General features: G+C 44.2%; 1 protein-coding gene across 1 annotated transcript in view; it reads right to left on the bottom strand.

Moving 5' to 3' along the window:
* The window catches only part of LOC147668762 (E3 ubiquitin-protein ligase TRIM39-like), a 139,354-nt gene that overhangs the window by 34,950 nt on the left and 89,989 nt on the right, over positions 1-14,415 (bottom strand). Inside the window, exons 6-9 of the mRNA XM_086948448.1 lie at positions 8,102-8,122; positions 7,978-8,004; positions 2,821-2,841; positions 2,699-2,725 (exon numbers count right to left, since the gene is read on the bottom strand). Coding sequence (XP_086804574.1) covers positions 2,699-2,725; positions 2,821-2,841; positions 7,978-8,004; positions 8,102-8,122 — 96 coding nt within the window. The remainder of the gene's footprint in view (positions 1-2,698; positions 2,726-2,820; positions 2,842-7,977; positions 8,005-8,101; positions 8,123-14,415) is intronic.

The following is a 14,415-nucleotide window of genomic DNA, read 5'->3' as shown; positions in this document are numbered from 1 at the left end:
GTGAAACTAGAAGTGTCTTCCTGGGTGAGAAGAAAGCAGGGCGGTGAGGAGCAGTGAGGGGAGAGGAAACTCAAATTTAGCCACTGAAAGCCCCTCCTCACATCTCAGGTGGCCTGTTTTTGACACATAACACTTTGAATTTAACAACCCTAAGACCTTCCCACCTGTGGTACATCTGAAAGACAGAGTTTAGTCACGCTCGTAGGAGGGACGCCCTTGGACACTGATGCACAGTTTCACAGGTTGCATTACTTATTCCTTAAAAATTCTTATCATATGCAACATTATGTTATGATGTAGGAAAACACATATTCTTATCCCACCTACTTAATTATCTTTTGTGCCAAAATGAAGTGTTTAAATAAAAAAAAAAAATAAAGCACCTCCCTAGTTCATTTTAACTGAGGTTGGCTTGTACCACAACTGAGTTAACTCGAATTTTAATACACAGAGTTGGACGTGTGTGACTGCCATCTGTCTGCCAAGTTCTCTCCACAAGGGGCCTTGTTAGGAATGTATGTCAATACATTGCATAGTAATACCACGCATGCCATTACAATGCGGGTATCACTTCGCGATGTCAATGACATTGCATACCATTACATCGCATACTTTTACCACGTGGATGCCTTTACCACGCATGCCATTACAACGCAAAGGCATGTGTGGTAAAGCCATACTTGTGGTAAAAGTATGCAAGGTAAGGGACAACCCTACCCCTACACAACACACTACTCCCACCCCTACACTACCCCAACCCAAAAACACTACCACACTACACTACCCACACTACTCCCACTCCTACACTACCCTAAACCACTACTACACTACCCACACTACTCCCACCCCTACACTACCCTAAACCCTAAAACACTACTACGCTACCCACACTACTCCCACACCTACACTACCCTAAACCCTAAAACACTACTACACTACCCACACTACTCCCACCCCTACACTACCCTAAAACACTACTACGCTACCCACACTACTCCCACCCCTACACTACCCTAAAACACTACTATGCTACCCGCACTACTCCCACCCCTACTCTACCCTAAACCCTAAAACACTACTACGGTACCCACACTACTCTCACCCCTACACTACCCTAAAACCACACTAACAGTATGAGTCAATAAGTCCCAACATATGTTCTCAAATTGTATGAACTAAATAAAAGTATCTCTAATGACATAAGGGTACACAAATTTGGAGTTCACACCCATCCATGAGCCCGTAAACCCCTCATTATCCTAACACTTCACCCATCCCTTAAACCTAAAAACACCTCACACCCATCGTTGAACACTAAAAATCCCTCATCACCCCTACACTCAATCCATCCCTGAACCATATGCCCGAACTTCAAGTATTGCAGACCCTAAAGCCCCTCATCGCCCTAAACATTACCAATCACTGAACCCCAAAATCCCACAGTAGTCATAAATTCCAACCAAGTTGAACATAATTTTGGATTTCCTTAAAATTGTCTTACCTTAAAACTGATTTTCCATGATTTAGTTTCCACCAATGTGGTTTCTCAGTTTTTGTTTTCCATTAATTCTGCCACATCAGTAATTATGTATGGTAGGGGCGCCTAGGTGACGGTATGTACACCTCCCATCACTCTGAGGGTTCATCGTCCTGTGTTGTTCCACTGACATAGGCAAATACTTTTGAAATCAGCACTATAAATACTGCTATACTATACTGCTATCCAGGATCGTTCCACTTTTGTATGTTCAGGTTTATTTAGAGAGTACATGAAACAATCCTGCAATTCCTGTCTTTCCTTCTCTAGGATTATGGAGACCACAAAGGCAGCATTATGTAAAGGTCCCACTGTCCCTGCTTGGGCCTTGATGCTTCATTAAATAAGGTGCGCTGAGGGCAAACAGGGACAGTCCGCCCGTTACATATAATATGCTGCCCCTAGGGCACACACAAACTCATGGCTGACTTCGGGTAGCACATTTGTGAAACGTGGACCGGCTATTTATAGCAGCCACTCCTTGATTCACTTGGAAATGTAGGCCGCATGCCACCTGCAAAGGCAGGCCAGAGGTCTCCCTTCTGGCTATTGCAGTTAGTGATAGCACACTCCTACAGAGGAATGTTTGGAGGGGTCAATGGGAACCCTCTACCCCATGTAGTTAGTTTTGGGGAGGGGGCGCACAGACTGTGCCCCAACGCTTTGTGGCACGCAGTCATTTTACCTACTAACAACCTCTATTCAAGCATTCATAATCTGGTGCATAAGCAGAGGAAAGGTGCTTCCCTCATTTGCATGAGGCCACACCCCTATGCAAATATAGGCATGCCCCATAGCATATTGCTGGTTCCATATATGCGCTGGTGCTATTTGTATTAAAGAAATTGCAGCACAAGCATCAGCGATCGCTTCTGTAATACCAAAGTCCCCTGGGTGTGCAGAAATATTGCGCAAGTTCCTATGGCCCTCCTGGGGCACGTTAGGTAATACGCCCCACATTAGTTAGGTCAACTCTCTGTGAAGAGTCAAATGAGAGGCAACACTTCCTTGCAACTTTCTTTGACCCAATATGATTTAGACACTCTATTATGGCCGCGTCTGCGATATCTGCATTGTCATTGCCCTTCCTTTGGCTCTTTCTGGAAGCCTCCATCCAGGTTTAAGAGTTTGTGACTGTCAATGTGAAAGATTTTTACTCACTTGCCCAGGTTTTAATGTATGTCCACTCTGAAAGTAAGAAGAAAATGGAGGAAAGGTAAAATCAAATCGAACAACAACAAGTAGGTTACACTAAACGATTTATAAATATTTATTAAACTTACCTCGTTCTGTAGGAAAAGTGGCTGTTTAAAAAAAAAGAATTCATACATTAGATCTCAAATCATATCAGTTCATTCTTACTTGTCTTCATATTAATTGAAACAATCTTCTACCTCCATTTAATCCCACCCTTCCCTCCACCTGTTACCACTCATCCTAGTATTATATGTACCCGTCCTTCCCTTGTCCTTTCCATCCCAGCGCCCCACTAGCTGACCAGTGAACATCCAGGAGTGATGTACCAGATGATTTCCAGGGGGAAGACGCATCCCGGACATTATTCCAACTCAAACTTCACGGTACAGGGTGAGAAGTAGGTACCGCAGGAGACAGATACAATATTCTGGAATTCAATACTGTATTTGTGTGGCAGGCAGGTTAATATCCACTTATGCTATTAGTTTATAAATTATGTGATTTCCATATTTTCTCTTGCGATGACTAATCCTACTGTTTCTTGTTATAGGATGATATTCCATGTTAGGCTATCAGTTTCCCACCTCCTGTTACTGATCAGATAACCGTGACTGAAGTCTTGTCTCATACTAACAGGTCAGATTCATTGCTACACTTTAAGAAGATAAATTATCTAAAATGGAGGCCTCTTGTCTCACTGGAGTTTTTTCTGACCAGCTTTTTGGTCTGATTTCCAGGTAGATTGTCCCCTCTCCTATTGCATTATAATTCAAGCTCCTCTTCTCTGGCATTGAGTCCTCCACATATTTTCTATCTTTCCCCACAAACTGTTCCACATCACCTCCTTGGAATGTGACAAGTGAATAGAAGAACTAAACCAAAAGCAGTAAATCTTCAGCTAAGCAGGGAAGCATGGAAGTGATTGCAGGTCAGCCATGCAGCCTTGGCAAGTGGGCACTCTTACCCTCCACAAATAAATCCCAAAGAGGGTGTTTGAGGGAATGGGGTGTATTATATTGTGTGGTTCTGCAGCCTCACCATGTAATACACTTACCAACCCCTTTAAGAACCGAATGTTATGACTGTTGAACCCTCAGCTCAACCCTGGGTAGCTGTGGCATTGAGCTGCGATGGCTTACCCCCAGGAATAAGTGTATAGCATTTGTACAGCAACAAAACCATTGAAGAAGAAATCAACACGACACTTAAGAAATCCAACAACAAGTTATTAAAATAGACTGTACTTTCTTAAGAATTTAGACACTAGCAAAAAAAAAAAAATAGACCTGGAGATATGGATTGTACAAGAAATAATAAATCAATTTATCTTCACTCAACTGCGAACAAGCCTTGGCAAATTTGACACTTAGAAACTTTTTCCAAGAAAACTTGGGTAGGTGTCTTAGCGGCTGGTTTGAAGCACTTTGGGCAGCCAACTCCTGAAAAAATCTAGTCAGCAAGGTCCTTAGAAACAATTAACTTCACAGAAGAAGCAGTCCTGGAGCAGTTGCAGACACTTTATTCGCGTTGCAATGGATTCCTTAGAAGTGGTCCTGATGCAAGAAATGAAGGATGCTGAAGATGCTCCAATGAGGCTCTAGACGCGACCCCATAAACAGGTGTCTTCATTTAGGGATTTACTTAGTCCACAGAAATGGTGAGGGGGTCCTGGTTGCAGGGTCGGTGTCCCACGAGTTCCTCTCGGGTCGAACTACCAGTCTCCCGGTGTTGCGGTCTGAGTCCAATCCTTCCTGGGCCGATAACTCGCCTTCTGTGGGTCCTAGCAACTCTCTGACAGCACTCATGGGCTCAGTGAACTCAGGTGCAACTCTGCGTCAGGTCTTGGTGCGCGGTGGTGGTGGTAGCAGCTTTAGGAGCTTGAGCTATCAACTCGCCCCAACGGGCTTCTTCAGCTGTTGTGTCCCTGTGCTGTGAACAGGAGGCCAGTCAGCTGGCCTTTTGAGGTCTCTTGGCTTGACTGAGCTCTAAAGACAACTTCTTCTTGAGCAGGACACAGCAGGCACAGTGCCTCACTTCGCTAGACAACAGGTGCAATTTTCAACGGTGCAACCTCTCTTTGCTGGTTCTTCAGTGCAGCAGGGCAGTCCTTCTTCCAAGTCTGTTAAGATCTTAGGCCTGGGTGCCTGGTGTTGCCCCTTTTATGCTGAGAAGGGCAGAATGCAGTTGGTAGCCAATTGGCTACCAAGTTCCCTCCCACTTGGTGACTACATCCTGTGGAGTGCAGCATTTGGCTATCCAAGGATGCACCCTTCTGCCCACTCCCCAGATGCCAAGACCCCTCTCTTTGTATTTAGACCTCTGTAGCCCACCCCTGGGGTGTGGCTACCTCCAGGCTACACACCCCTGGGGAAACAGGCTTGTCAACTGGTTCCCCCCCTTTGCTCTTCATGCCAGCCTGCCTGCCTAAACAATGGGGCAGTCGTCTTCCCTAGTGTGATACATCTGCCCTTCAAAGGTGTCCTCCCTAATGAAGCCTAAGGGGCTAACACCTAAGTGGCATCTTGCAGGAGGGAGGTAACACCTCCCTGACCTCCAATCCCTCATTGTTCACCGTCCTGAGAATCCTTGGCACATCTCTGCAGGAGGGCAGAAAGCTCTCTAGTGGAACAGGCTCCATGTGTGCCCTGGAAGGCAGAGGAGATTTAAAGGCAACAAAATGTCAGCTTGCTAAAGCTGCACACAGAAACAAGTGACATTAATTGCGACTTGAGATACAAGTCGGGCTTAATGTAAGAAGTTGTTTAATGCCTTCGTATGCCCATGTTGGTCACACTGCTCAGGAGTTCGCATAGCTTAGGGATCAGCATGTAACCTTGTACTTGCCATTTGGGAGGCCAAGTCTTTCCACAGTAAAAACTGTAGATTTGCAGGTTTAAATGTCAGAACATGTAAGATATAGGTCATGCATGAGTCATATATTGCACCCTGCCTTTAGGACTTGGTAGGCCTGCCAGAGGGGTGACTAACACACATGTACAAGAGAAGTGGTGGCTTTGCCATTGCTTTCAATGGCAAAGTTGGGCTAGCAGTGCAGGACTGCTCTATCAGTCTGCAATGGCGGACTGGGAGACTTGACTTACTTGGAGGAATGCCAGGGAGGCCCAAACAGTCGTGCAAGCCTTGGGTTACCCCTCTAACTTACATGCCCAGAGTACCTGGGAGCCATTTACAAGCAACTTATAGGTAAGTTAGCCATTTCCAAATAGGTACAGCCAATTCGACATACACTTTAGGGTCAGGACACTGGCACTGAGGTCTGGTTAGCAGGCTCAGTGCACTCTCAGAGTCAGAAAACCAGCAGCATCAGTTGAAAAACGTGGGGGTGACCATACAGAAAGAGGCATTTCCTTACCAGAAGACATTTTTTTACAGAAATAAAAAACTAAGGGACAGATGTAGGTGGCTAAATACCGGTCGGTAACACCAAAATACGGTAAATTTCAGCGTTACCGACCGGTATTTAGCCATTCCTAATGTAGGTAAGGAATGAGTAAATAAGGAATCAGTAAATACTGATTCCTTATTGCTCATGCATTTAAGGAATCGGTAATACCGATTCCTTAAATGCAATGAAGGAAGCACATTAAAGAGTGCTTTTGAGCCTTAAGAAATCGGTAATTATCGATTTCCTTTAAAAAAAAATACTTTTTTGTTTTCTGCTAAGTGCCATGTGGCACACATTCATGCCCTTAGGGCATGTATGTGCGCTACATGTGCACACATGCACATTTCAGGGGTGAAACAGGGTGTCCTTTAGACACCCTGGCACCCTTGAAAGTGCTCCCGCTATTAGCAATTCGGTAATACCGTATCACTAATAGTGAATGTCTTCACATTCATTCCTATGGGCCTCCAAGCCCATAGAAATGAATGGGTAGGCATTCCTTATTACCGAATCTCAATTACCGATTCGGTAAATAGGAATATTAAGGAATAAGTATTTTTTACTGAATCTTTACCTACATAGGAAATACCTATTCCTTAATAGGGAATCAGTAAAATTCGCTATTAGGAAATCGGTATTTCAGATTTACCTCCATCTGGCCCTAAGTCTCTAATGACGAGGGAGGTGTAATTCTTTATCGGGACCATCATGGTTCATATGGAGGACCCGGACAGCTGATATGGCTTTGTATCCGGTGATTTTCGGATGCCATCTCCAACAGTGTGTGCTCCTGAGGAAGGCTTTCCTAACAGCAGAGTCATTGGCACTTATGACTCCCAACTCTAAATGAGGGAGAATCAGATAGCTTTTAGATATTTTTCTGGTTTTCTTACCTTTAAATAAAACATTGGAACCTTTTCCGAAACCTTCTCTCAGGATGCTTCGTGAACCCATCACTATCACATCAGTCTCTGCCATGGACTTGTGGCCTCTGCAGACACAACTGCCTCCATGAAGGCTGTCTAAGCTTGGTCATGATATGGAGTGTGAAGGACATGGCTTGCTGTTACCACATTGTGGAGCATTACTCTCACCAAGAGTCTCAAAGCGCTTCCTCATAATGCTGGCTGTGATAGTTTATTTTTTTAAACATCTTTTTATGGCTGTGGTCATTGTTAAAGCAATATTCATTTGTTAGATGTATTTTCGTTACACTATTGTCTGAGGCTCAGAATAAAAATTATCCCAGGGCTGGAGACTACTGATTGATCTGCCAATCCTATAATCCCAAACCATGTTCCTTTAATTAAGTAATCCATATGAAAGGTCTGTCTGGCTATATGAGTTCCTGTAACCAATCTCTACTCTTTTTTCCTTTTCTTATCCCAATCTGCTATTGTTTTAATCTAACATCTGATTTAGCTCAGATTTAATGACAAAGCTATCTTTTACCACACCAGGTTTCAATTATTTTCCATTATTATAGTTTTCCGAATTCTCAGATAGATAAAAAGTTAGATTTCAAAAATAAAAACAGCTGCATCACCTTTGGTAGCTTATCGACAAAGAGATCCAAATTTCAAAAACGATTGAAGAGAAAACACCAAACGTTAGGCCTAATAACTAAACAATTCTGCCAGCAAGCACATCACTTTATTAATATCAAACTGAAAAACTCTTGGAAAAAACAAGAGACCTAAAGCACATGGTCATAAGTGCTCAATAAGTTTAGGTAATAACAGCACGCAACTCATTTGAACCCCCAAGTGGAACATCTACAGCCCTATAACCTGTGGCTTCACAAGTGCTACATCACATCTCCAAGTATATTACTCACATTCACCAGGGTTGATGTATCTGCTCTCTAAAATTAAGAAAAGAATAGGAGGGTATGTGAAATTAGACAACATAAAGAGTAAAAAGGATATATTAAAACATTTCATCTCCTTTATTAAACTTACCCAGTTCTGCAGGAAACATTTCTGCATAACAAAAAGACACAAAATGCTAGATTAGATCCCAAATTAGTGAGGAAATATAAATTTTATGGTCAAGTAATGTTCCCTAGCGTGTACCCCACCGACTCCATGTACCAGCGTAAAGTGCATGTAACTTCCCTCCTGTGCCAGCTATGAAGACGCAAATACATTTGCGTCCACCGTTAACATGTCCTCTTTCAGACCCACTCTGAATGGGCTAAATAGTCCGTTCCTAAGTATGCCATGCCAACGTCTTTTTGTAGTGTACTTTACACGTTTTTCAGCTCTGGCAAAGTAGGGCCTGAATTTCTGCCATCAAGCCTTTTCTCGTTGCTTTCTGACTCAGAAAAGCATCAGCCCAGGCAGCCTCTGTATTCATGACCTCTGTCCTACTCCCTGTGCGGCCCATGGCGCTTAGCTCAGCCTGCTGCCTGCCAAGACTGACTACAAACTTCGAATTATCTGTTCCGCTCCCCGAAAATACATTCCTGCCTACCAGTTTAAGTAAACATTCTCCCAGCTGCAGAGCACGAGGGCTGGCCTACTGTCTCCATGCAAGTAATTCATAGCCTCTGTTACCATGCTCCCAGAGAAGGCCCATGCCCCACGCTTCTCATGCAGACACTTAGGCGCTTATACACGCACTCTCAGTCAGTATAGAATAGCTTCTGCCCCAGAGACCTTTCCCTCTAGATAATATGGTTCCCAAACATCAGATACCAGATATGATAGAAGTACGAGTTGATCTGACATGCCAGACTTCTGTCTCTTTCCGCTAGTGTAAATGTCAAGTCCCCTGCACCCTCCAGTTTCCACGTCAATCACACGTCATGCAGCTGCGCGCGCATCCAAGCTTCAGATTTCTGCTGACATTGCAACATTCTGTTTTGTGCCACCCCTTTTTGTGACACCTACCTGTGACGTTTCTAGCGCACACCTCTAGTTCACGCCTAGTTCACGCCTTCTGATTACGTACTAGCAACACGTGAATACTGTTATCTTGTTTCTCTCAGCTGTTACGCCTACTATATTGCTTTCTATGACATGAATTAAGTATATAAGCTATGTATTGTCAATAAAATATTGCTCTATCCCTTCCTGGACCCTGTGTGGTGCCAGGAATCAGATATCCAGTTCCGGAACGATTCCTTTTCAAGGAATAAAAACCCCTAAGAACTCTAACACCACGGACTCTGTTTTCTTTCTTTCCGATTGAGTTATTATTGATTAAGTACTTACCTGCATAGAAATTAAGATGGTAAATTAAATATTTACAACATTTTGGCGCCCGAATAGGTACCCCTCCCCCACCCCACGCGCCGGTTGGTGCGTTGCAAGCTCTGTCCCCTGCCATCAGTTAGATGGAAACTACGCGTACCGGCAGGATTTCCTGTATCTCCCTCTGACCCACGGAGGTGACGAAGACTGCAATCAGCGCCCAGACGAGGCGGTGAGGAGTGCGGAGGATCCCGACCAGAGCCTAGCCGAAAGAAGCAAGGTCCGAGGTGTTAAGAGGCCCACCAGTTTTCCGAAGTATCCACGTGTCGAGTCGAGTCGAGTCCGGTCGAGTCCAGTCGAGTTTTCCGAGGCCTTCAGTTTCCGTGCTTCCCGGTGAGTACCATTGCTGGGACGTATCAAGACGGGTTTGGGTACACAAGTCCGGTCTGCACTGTTTTTAGACAGTGTATCTGTACTGTTTAGCAGTATATCAGTTATTAAAGTTTTTGCATTGTCTCTGACAGTGTATCTGTGCTGTTTAGCAGTACATCTGGTATAAGGGGTAGTCAGATATGTCTCAAATGTCTTTTCATGTGATTAATGTCGTGGTATGAGTGTGACCGTTTTTTTATGTGCATTATTGTGTTCTTGTATAACTAGCGGAATTCAGTGTTAAGTAGTTAGGATTGAGCATTCATTATTAGGTAAACAAGATGCCGTTCTTCAACAAGTTAAAGCAGATAGGAACTAGGAAAGGGATACTCGAGGAAGAAATTCCTATCCCCCCTAGGGACACTCCAGGCAATTTTATGTATAACAAGCATGGCCTAGACGCCATATTGTATCTAGATTTATGGGCCGATTATACTAAACATCTAGACGAGAGACACAGATGGCCTGTTACCGGAACGTGGGATGCCGAGTGCATCATGAAGGTAGAGGAAGCACTATGGAAAAAGAAAGCCAGACAATCTCAGAAAGACGCCATAGAATTTTGGCGTAAGGAATCACATAAGCGTGCTGAAAGAGCACTCCGTAGAGAAGACAGACTCAAAGAATCAGATAAAGCCCAAGAAAACGAATTAGTTACTGAAGGGATCCGAGTAAAAACAGAGCAAGTAGACCGCGCACGAAACAATCTCGTAAACGGTATGTATCTCGTGGCCGAGGGTTCGCCTGAGACCACATCAGAAATACCGAAAAATCTGCCGCCACCATTGGTTCCAACTAAAGTAAATCACAAGACCACTAAAGATATATTCCTGAATTCCTATCTAGAGGATGTAGCACCCGCTTACACCAACCTGCCTGTCCGTGTCCCGCCTACTGACGGTGACGGAGGTGGCAACCCGCCACAACTGCAACCAGGTTTCCCCGTTCGACCGACTATTCCTCCACCTCCACCACTTCCCGTACTTAAAGTTGATCTACCGAAACCGCTTCTACCTGACCCTGCTCACAGACAAATTCAAGTACAGATACAGACTCCACAGAGAGATAATGTTCAAGCTTCCGCCTCAGGAAGTGCGATGGGGGGTCTTCGGACGCCGCCATTAACACACAGATTACACCTTAGGGATATACAGAGTCCTCTCACATTCAAATCACCCCGTCTCGACATACTCAAAGAACGACTTACAGTTTGCAGATATGATCCAGTACCCGGTAAAGACGATAGAATGATGATGGCATCACTACGGTTACGATCCGCCACTGACTACCTGCTGCTATTTGCAGGAATGAAAGAGCACCTAGATAGAATATATCACTTTGTTCAGACTGGGAAAGACCCTGAAAGTATTAAGGATGCCATGGCGCATCAGAAAGTTGACACTCAAGCACATATACTACGTTTTTTTATAAACTGCCTAATAAGAGAACGAGACAGGCCTGAAACAGAACAGGATGAATTAAATGCACTCAACAAGTGGGGTCAAAATATATCTGATGGAAAACATGATAAGGGAACTTGTATAGCCAGTATGTACAAGAAAATAAGAAAGGCAGTGATAGAAATACACGAAAAAGAGAAAGAAAAGGCCTCCTCCGAGGAGGAAGGAGAACCCGAAGAATCGGAAAGGACTACAGACACGATAGCATATGTAGGTAAGGGAACTTACCTGAGGAAAGGCATTCGTCCAGAAAGCAAGAGGGTTTTTCTCTTTGGCTTAACAAACCCGAATTCTCCTGAACATCGGTTCCAGGAGACTGATAAAAGACTCTGAGACCGAATGGGGTACCACGTACTCAATTCTATGGATGAGCAAGAACTAGCCCGGTCAGCGATATTATGGGCTGACAATGCAGACATGTACAATGATGACACCGTAGCACAGACATTCTTGAACCTTTCCCCAGACGAGCAGAAATTAGCAGGTGTATACATGATGCAGCACCTTCTCACGTTATACAGAAACAAACATTCTGATCCAGGTCCCTTACACGATACATTAGAAGCACTACTCACGGACAGATGGAGAGGTCTAAGTACCAAGTTAATACAAATAATTCTAGAACAGCGACACAGATATAACACTTCCGTAACCTCCGAATATGTTCCCGCTCCGCCCCCAGAAAGAAAAATGTATCATATGGAGTGTCTGCATGGTCTTGAAAGTCAGAACCCCTTGCGAGAAGTACACCCAGTTATGGGTGAGGATCATACCTTGAAACGTGTGTATGTACACACGCCTCTGACCAAGTTAGAACTGTTAGAAATGAAGAAACTAGTACCGTGCCATGATAAAGACCCTGCAGGTTTTCACAGAGAGCTTAAAGACATGTTACTGATGGGGGATTACACATATGAAGATATCATGAAAATGTTAAAAGTACTGCTGCCCACGGGCATCTACGAGAAACTCAAGGAAAAAGAATGGGAGGTAGGAGACAAAAAGATTGTATGGGCAGAAATAGAAGACGAAGAGAACAAACGTGTCCCAGGGGTAGGCCTTGGGGATAAAACTAAAGCATTACCAGGTTTAATAGTACAGGTTCTGCCAAGATTACTGACAACTAGAAAAGAAGACTGGGATGCAATCTCAGCATGTAAACAGAAACCAGATGAAGATACTAGTGACTTCTATTCAAGATTCGAGAAATGTTTCATTATTAACAGTGGTCTTAAACCAAGTAGCGAGTCGTACCCGCATCTTTTTGTATCAAAGTTAGTCGAGAATTCCCTGTTAGCAGTTAAAAACCGTGTATACAAAGTCGAGAGTACATGGCAAGCAAATACGCCATCACAGATGTTGCAAATGTTACAGTATCATCAGAACAGAATTAGAGAAGAACAGGACCATGAACAGAAACGTATGAAAGACACGAAAATGAAAATGTTAGTGGCCCAAACAGTTCCAGCAGACAGCCAGAGAAAGGGTACGACCCAGACAGGTCACGCCACAGCTCCCGTTAAAGGGACATGCAACTATTGCAAGCAGCCAGGCCATTACGTACATGAATGCCCAGTTCTGAAACACAATATAGCAACAGGTAAAACTAAAGAAAGACCGCATCCACCAAGACAAGACCAGGCCCAACAACAGACTTCACAGAATCCACAGCACACGCATGCTTCATCTCATACAGCACAAACGGTAGCGGTACCACAGCCACAGCCCATTGCCGCGACTCAGCAAGTTTCCCAACAGATGTACCAGTATGCCCAATCTGCTTACCCCGATTACCCACGATACACATGAAACAGCCTAGAGAGGGAATTCGGCTTGCCTCTTATTGAGATTCCTGTAGATCAAGAGGGTCCTTATGTACACAGTCAAGTATTGGGAAAAGATAGAAAGTTTTTAATAGATACAGGGGCAAGCCGCACAACAATCAGCCATAACGAAGTCCCAGGGGCACCCCTCTCAGGCTCGCAGAATGTTTCCCTTGGTTTTTCAGGACAGCCTATTGTAAATGAAGTATCAGAACCAGTTCCCCTGGCTGTGGGTCCATTATCACGTATTACAGACTTGTTACTTACGAAATCATGTCCAGAAAATCTGTTAGGTATCAAAACGCTGAAGGCTCTAGGAGCCATAATATGCTGCTCCCCGGAGGGAGTTAGACTCTTCCTGCGGGATTTCAAGGGCCATTATGTACTACGACAGTTTGATGTCAGATTAAAAAATGTACCAGACCACTTGTGGGCAAAAGGCCCAACTGATGTAGGTTGTATGCATATCACACCATACCGTGTTACACTGAAATCAGGTGCTGTGTTACCCCGAATCAGACAATACAAGTTACCACCCGATGCTGTAGTGGCTTTACTGAAAATCATTGAAGAGCTCATTGCCCAAGGAGTGGTCGTAGAGACCGACTCCAATATCTGCAATTCCCCTATCATTCCGATTCTTAAACGTACTGATCCCAATGCACCGCTAGTATATCGGCTGGTGATTGATCTGAGAGAACTGAATAAATGCATCATTCCACAGTACCCCGTGGTTCCCGATATCTCTTCCTTATTGACTGCTATTGATTCTGAAGCAACGTTCTTTACTGTAATTGACCTCAAGAACGCCTTCTTTAGTGTACCGATTGATCCAGAGAGCCAATATCTCTTCGGATTCAGTTTAAATGGACGAAGTTTCAAATTTTCCCGCGCACCTCAAGGATTCACAGAAAGCCCCAGCATCTATAGCCAAGCACTGAAAAGACAACTAGATTGTATTCAAATGCCAGTTAACACCGCTTTACTGCAATACGTCGATGATCTGCTGATCACCGCACGAAGTGAGCCCGAATGTGAACAAGCATCACTGACAGTTTTACATTTTCTGGCGGACAAGGGACACAAGGTGTCTCCTTCGAAGCTACAATTCTGTGTTCAGCAAGTTGTGTACTTGGGTCACTTGCTGTCCAAAGTGGGGAGACAGCTCACTCCCGATCGCATTCAGTTAATTGTAAATATGCCACGACCCCAGACACAAAAGGAAGTGCGGGCTTTTATAGGCCTCACCTCGTACTGCAGACAATGGATTCCTCAATATGCATTTCTAGCCAAACCACTCATTCAGTTAACAACACAGGAGGCAGCAACTTCGACTGTCCTCCCTTGGACTCAGGAACACACA

Source organism: Lissotriton vulgaris, unplaced genomic scaffold (genome assembly GCF_964263255.1).
Source record: "Lissotriton vulgaris unplaced genomic scaffold, aLisVul1.2 SCAFFOLD_1416, whole genome shotgun sequence".
Taxonomy (NCBI): domain Eukaryota; kingdom Metazoa; phylum Chordata; class Amphibia; order Caudata; family Salamandridae; genus Lissotriton; species Lissotriton vulgaris.
The sequence above is the reverse complement of the archived record's forward strand: the minus strand, read 5'-3'. Positions and strand labels throughout refer to the sequence as shown.